The sequence below is a fragment of the Antedon bifida genome, chromosome 5 (assembly GCF_963402885.1).
Source record: "Antedon bifida chromosome 5, ecAntBifi1.1, whole genome shotgun sequence".
Taxonomy (NCBI): Eukaryota; Metazoa; Echinodermata; class Crinoidea; order Comatulida; family Antedonidae; genus Antedon; species Antedon bifida.
The window spans coordinates 18,223,880-18,230,462 of record NC_136230.1 but is presented as its reverse complement, the minus strand read 5'-3'; the positions used below and the strand labels follow the sequence as shown (position 1 = coordinate 18,230,462).

The 6,583-nt window shown below is 34.0% G+C and overlaps 3 protein-coding genes across 7 annotated transcripts in view; 1 reads left to right on the top strand and 2 right to left on the bottom strand.

Annotated features, from left to right (window-relative positions):
- Positions 1 to 6,583, bottom strand: part of LOC144842648 (transmembrane 9 superfamily member 2-like) — a 119,394-nt gene that overhangs the window by 19,645 nt on the left and 93,166 nt on the right. The window lies entirely within an intron of this gene.
- Positions 1 to 6,583, top strand: part of LOC144842685 (beta carbonic anhydrase 1-like) — a 307,431-nt gene that overhangs the window by 247,405 nt on the left and 53,443 nt on the right. The gene's annotated exons all lie outside the window — the stretch shown is intronic.
- Positions 4,153 to 6,583, bottom strand: part of LOC144842644 (transmembrane and coiled-coil domain-containing protein 3-like) — a 48,800-nt gene continuing 46,369 nt past the window's right edge. For all 5 annotated transcript variants that reach the window (XM_078699133.1, XM_078699132.1, XM_078699131.1 and 2 more), the window contains 2 exons: positions 5,694 to 5,843; positions 4,153 to 5,280 (listed from right to left, as the gene is read on the bottom strand). In XM_078699133.1, the coding sequence (XP_078555259.1) occupies positions 5,167 to 5,280; positions 5,694 to 5,843 (264 nt within the window). In that variant the 3' untranslated portion in view covers positions 4,153 to 5,166. The remainder of the gene's footprint in view (positions 5,281 to 5,693; positions 5,844 to 6,583) is intronic.

The window sequence follows — 6,583 nt, the reverse complement described above, 5'->3', positions numbered from 1 at the left end:
CGCACCTCGGCAATGCTCCAATTAGAGCTGAGGAACCCCGCCATAATTACTCCGCGGTGTCGCACTAAACGCGCTATAGTTCATCAGGGGAAGGGAAACCCCTGCGCGGGGGAAGTTAGTATGATATTTCCTAACAAAAATAAAACAATACCCTATACTAACTGAGTGTGCCAAATCAAGGATTTTCAACTTTAAAAGCGACTAACTACCCTTAAATTATGTTTAATATCGTCTTGAGTTTTCCAGAGGCTCCACCGTGTTGCGTAATAATCGAGTAGGAATAGCAAATTCGTACCACCAGGCTGCTGGGTAGAGTGTTGACAAAGTGCGAGGCACGCGAGGCAAGCGAGGCAGGCCAAATATTTGTGCGAGGCATCATTTTATCATTTCCAAAAGTGCGAGGCATGCGTGGCATATAGTTACAATTCCAAACAGGTGCGAGGCATATCTTAACGTGCTATTATGCTATATTATAGGCCTAATAATCAATTATTTATATTTTTATAATATGCGTAGCGTATCTAAATAGATTCGTGTATACACTCATCATGTTATGTAACGATTTTTTTTTTCATTCAAGTCATATCGTGTCAAATTTTACCTTTACAAAAGTGACCAAACTGTTCAAAAGTTGTGCATCCGTATGCGCTATATTTTTGAAATCTGAACGAGAGTCTTTAACTTTCGATAAACAATAATTGTTATAGCGACACTCATCAAATGTTTGTTTGTTTGCATTTCGAGCGTGTTCACTTTACAATTAATTTAACATGTCTCTCGAACATAGGAGAGTGAAAATAATATTTTGGCACACCCCGCGCATTGATCCGGTAGACCCGAGAGATGGAAAATCCCTCTTTACTATAGCACGTGGTTTCAGCAGCAACGCACAGACTTCTCTCTGAGCGGCGTGCCAAAGACATTTTTGACATTCCATTCTCTAGGAAATCAACATGTGTAGGCATACCGCAAATAAAGTGAACAGCGATGGCCAGGACAAGTTCAATAACTGGCGGTGAATAAAAGGTAACTGATATGCCAATCAAATAACATGCCGCAAAGAAAAAAATTGCGAGAGAATTCTTTAATGAAGAAGAATCACATAAAAAGTAACAAATAAATCCTTATATTAATGATTATACAGGCGTGTTTCTCACACACTGTTCGCTAATTTCACTTATTCAATGTTTAATATTTTTGTTTCTATGGAGCGCCAAAAGAGCAACGATAATAGAGGACTAAACCTCAGTGGAATGCGTCAATTTCTCATGCATTTATTGGTGAAAACACGTTTAATTTCAATATATTTGTTAATTTGTCAATAAAAAATGCTGTAATAAGTTACTTCTGATACTGTTCTGTTTTCAAAGAATAATAATCAATCCTAAATCAACATCACTACCTAGCCTAGACAGTATCAACAGTAACATTTTTCCTTTCTGACAAGTGACAGTGACAAAACCTATTGAAAATAATTGTACGTGATTTTCACCAAATAAATTTCATTTTAAAGTTAAAATACAAGGCAGGTGCAAAAGGGAACTAGTGGGCCTAGGCTACTTCAATTTCGGTGATTTCCTGCCTCGCAATTTTGTGAAATGATAAAATGATGCCTCGCATTTTTGATGATGGTAAAACGATGCCTCGCATAAATTTCTGACTTGCCTCGCTTGCCTTCCCTGCCTCGCATGCCTCGCACTTTGTTGCTACCCTGCTGGGTATAAAGAAGAAAAAAGAGAGTGCATGGGAAAGGCAAATAAGAAATAGGTTGATTGTTTGTAGATCAATGCTTAATGTATGTAATAATAATAATAATAAACAATATTTATAGCGCCTAATGGATCACTGACCCCTCTAGGTGTATTGAATATCGTTAATAAATCAATACTTTCTATTCTACTAGCTACTTTATGACAACGGTAGAAGCAAGATTCAGCTTTGGCTGAGGTGGGCCTATAACGCACAACTTAAAGTATAAGTAATTTTCGGGGACCTATCTTTGCACTCACTCTGAACCAAGGCTTCTCCCTAAACGGCCCCAGCCAGTGGATACCAGGTTCGCGCGCATGCGCCCTCCTCCCCGTCGGAGACTTCGGCTGGAGAAAATCCTGGCACCAACCACTGGTGGCCGCACTAGGTTATACCTTGTGGATATACAGGTCTAGTAGGGGACAGACATGTGCCTTATAAAATGACAATTTGTAAACGTATAGTATAAGATTCGCGGCATATGCTAAGACAGTACATAATTATTTACATGTGAAATTTATAGGGAATGTCTGGCGTCGTTTATTTCATAATGCAACACTTTACGTAAACAGTACAAAGGACACCGCCATACAAACGCCCGTACCGTAGGCCTACCTATTGTTTAGATCGCTGGCAGTCAGCAAGCATAAATAAAAGTGTATATACGTCAAAAATGGAACGCCGTGGTTACCTACATCATCATAGAGAATATGTTAATAATAATATAGTACACTAACTGTGGTAACTGTGTACTGTATCAATAGGCCTACCTATTTATATATATTATATATTTAATTTCTTCAACAAATTGATGTAAATAAATGTTGAGCTATAAAAAGCATTACATTTAGCGTTTTTTTCGGGGCTTCCCCTAGATGTCGTTCGTTGAACTTGAACGCAACGCAATCAAAACAAAATACTGAGTGAATGAAATCGGCAACAAAATGTTATATCGTCCTGTAATTAGTCACGTGTGATTATTGGAGGGAAAGTATGATCGTTTTGCTCATTGGTAGCATGCTGCATGAGTGTCTTTTCCTGCAAATTAGAGGTGCGATTTATCATGAATTTTATGTGCGAGAGTATACCATTTCCGGCCATCTGGGGCGTCATTTAACAAGTTCGCTTCGCCCTTCGCCACAGGTCCTGTCGACGGCCCTGGACAAGCACCTTTTTCCGCCATGTGCAAACGCTGACTTGCGCGAAGCGCCCTGTTGTGACGCTTTTACTTAAAGATGTATTGTCCCTTTGTCAAATTCCAAAAAAATAAAAAATAAAAGATTTCGAAAAAAAGTGGGTCATTTTGAAGTATCATAATAGTTATTAACTTTCACCAAAAATTAGTCGGAAAAAAAAATTATTTAACTGAAATACAGACGTTTTTTGGTTCAAAAAATAACTTTGACTGGAAGTCAAAGTTTTCGATCAAAACATATCTCATAATGCAACGCGCTTATTTGGCTACTCTGTATGCATACTCATAAAACTTCCTCGCAATCTGTGTGAAAACACCTTCTCAACCGTGAAGAGTTGTAAACAATCCTAATTAGCATCATGCATAAATGTATACTCGTGGTTTGAAATCTTTGTTTACTTTCGCTCGCGACGATTTTCCAGACAAAATGTAATCAAATTAATTTAGCTTTTAATTACGTAAAATTGTTATTTTTGACTCGAATTTTCGACTTAAAGTGAATAACTTTAATATTACTTTGATATGGCCAATTTAAATTTAGAATATTTTGACCTTCATTTTTTTGTGTTTAAAGGGACAATACATCTTTAAAGTAGGCCTATGAGGAAAATTTATACATTTATAATAACGTGAGAGTGCCATTTCCGACCATCTAGAGGTGGACTCACTACAGTTGCGCCCACCCCCTTTCACAAAATCCTGGATTCGCCCCTGGTAAAACAATTTATTAATATACTATTACAATGAACATTATTTTGATTAATAAGCCCGGAAGCAATCCCAGCATTTATATCCATGATATTGCATTCCAAATATGTCGTTCAAAATTAGCAAATAATTATGTAAGCGACTCACAATTTCTGAAACCAATCGGAGCTGCTCCTTCTGGCAGCTGTTTCCTCACAACTGCTACATGTTTCTGCTGACTGGGAATCCCTTTTTAAAAAACACGCATTAAATCATGGACAAATACGATATGCACGATCGTTTTTCCGTGGTCAAAATGTGGCATCTTCTTATTTACTAAAACACCTGCATGTAAAAATCATATCGGCAATGAGATCGTGTGCAAAATAGGAAGGCTTAATTTGGTTGAAGAAAATGAATATGTAGTTGCTTTTTATTTATTTAGTACTCTTTCGTTTGGTTGAATGGCATGTATTACATGATTTGGAAATTGGTCTGGTTTAAAAACAAAAACATACAAATTTCGTTTCATTTATTTATTCAAATTTATCCAATAACAGTTCAAATTAAAATTAAATAAGATCATGTAAATTAAAGAGTATATATACGAAATGTAAAATGCTATTTAATTGAGACTTTTTTACTGCAGATATAGTAAATTGTGATTCATGCATAAAAACATTAATTTACATTTTCCTAGACTATTTGTACAAAAGTTATTATGTTAAAATAATATAATAAGAATAAAATATTCTTGGGCATTGAATTTGTCAATTTATGATGGCTGGACATGAATATATTAAAATTAAATCTGGTGACTAGACTATACTACCGGTATACCATCAAACAATTATTATTGGCCATAAGATATAATTTTATTGCGACAATTTGATGTACAGATTTTGAGGTAATTGAAAAACAAAAATAATAAATATAATACAGATACTAACCTAAAAACAATAATTGTGTAAAAGTCACAATGTCGTCCAATTAAAATAACAAAATAATAAACTAGATTTGAACTCGTCACTTTGACGAGTTAGTTATCCCATGGATTAAGGAATCCATGGTTATTCGCACAACAACGACGTCACGTGCACGTACGCTAGAAAATGCGAACAGAAAAATATTACAGCACTTATGACCTGATAATAATATGTTGGTGCTAAATTCTGTCTATTTTGTGCCTTATAGTGTATTCAAATTACTTGTATTATTTATAAACTTGGACATTATAAGTAAGGTTATCATGCTTTAGAAGCAAATACAGAAAATACTTGAGCTATTTGAAATTTCAAAATACTTATTTTAAATTGCGCAAGAAAATCCTTGTGCAATTTCAAATTACGCATAACATACATAATTGAAGTGTATAAAATAAGTATCAACTACAGTATACTGTCCTTTCCAGAAAATCATGAAGGCTTTAATAATAGATTATTTCTTGTTTAATCACAATGACAAGAACAATGTTCAGATTTGGTGAAATCCATACTTAAATTGTAAGGCTTCACATATAATTTTATTTCAAGCTATTAATGTACATTGACCGACCGAGGTAAACGTTTAAACCTGTAAGTTGAAAAGTGCCACAATACTGGTGCCAACAACAGACTCAATGTAGTTATACCAAGTATCAGCAAGTATACCTAAAAAAAAAAAACATTGATTAATTAATTAATTAATTAATTAAAAGGGAAAGAGAAGGAGTGCTACCCTTAAACCCTTCTATTAAAGATGTATTGTCCCCCTGAAAAAATAATTATTGAAAATGTTTTTGTTGAATAGGTCATTTTAATGTCACATAATAGTTATCCACTTTGACCAAAAATTAGATTGTAATTTAATGCAAAAAATAGTCAAATTGGCTGCCAGCCAATGGATTTTTGGTTGAATTTAACCATTTATTTTGTCATTTTATAAGTGAAATTTTTTATTTTTTCCCTAAAGAAGTGATTAACTTGATTAAAACTACAAAATAACCTTTTCAAAGTCTACTTTAATTAATCATTTTTCATGTTTTTGGGGGACAATACATCTTTAATTGGCTTGCATAACTAACCTCTCTGGACAGAATTCCTAAGCGTCTAGCTCTGCTACCCAAGACAAAAGAAAACTCACTGACTTGCGCAAGACCTGATGCTACAATCCACTTAATGTTAGAATCTGTAGTTGGAAGGAGAAATCCCAATACAAATGCAGCAGTCACGCACTACAAAAAAAATAGGCCTAAACTGTTTTAAAAGATGTCTTGAATACAATAGCTCTAAAATCATAATCAGAATTACACTCCAGTTTAGCTTAAAGACACGACATCTACATCTAATTGAAGGACACAAACTGCATTTTATGTAAATATAAATACTATATGGGCCTATTGCAGTAATTGTTTTAGTCTTTAAACAGTTAAAAAATGTGAAAAAATATGTTGATTCACAAACTACTTAGGTAGTACATTGTTTTCCTCTTGTTATCATACTAAACCATACTGTTGAATGTACATTTAAGACAAGGAATGACCTGGTTAAATGTTTATATGTGTAATTGCAGAGATAGTTTCTTTAAAATTATTTACTATAATTCTTAAAACTAGTTCATACTGCCATTCGACACCAGCATTTAAAAAGAAATAGACTGAGACTTATCTAATATCTATCATTGTTAAATACATGGTTTGTCACATATCATTCTTTGTCAGAGAAATATGTCAACTAGACTAAATTATTAGCAATTGTTACTAATAATAATTGTATTTATACTCTTTAATGAAATAAATTTTTTTATAATTGCAAATCTCAACACTGTCTAAAAACCTGTCAATCACAATAGATGTTCAACTGGATTGTGGATTACCTAATTTAAGTGGTAGTACTTTGTTCAAGATGAAATTCTAAATACAGTAAGAATAAAGTAAATTGTAATGCCTACAGTGAGTGTTCTTGTTTTCTTCAT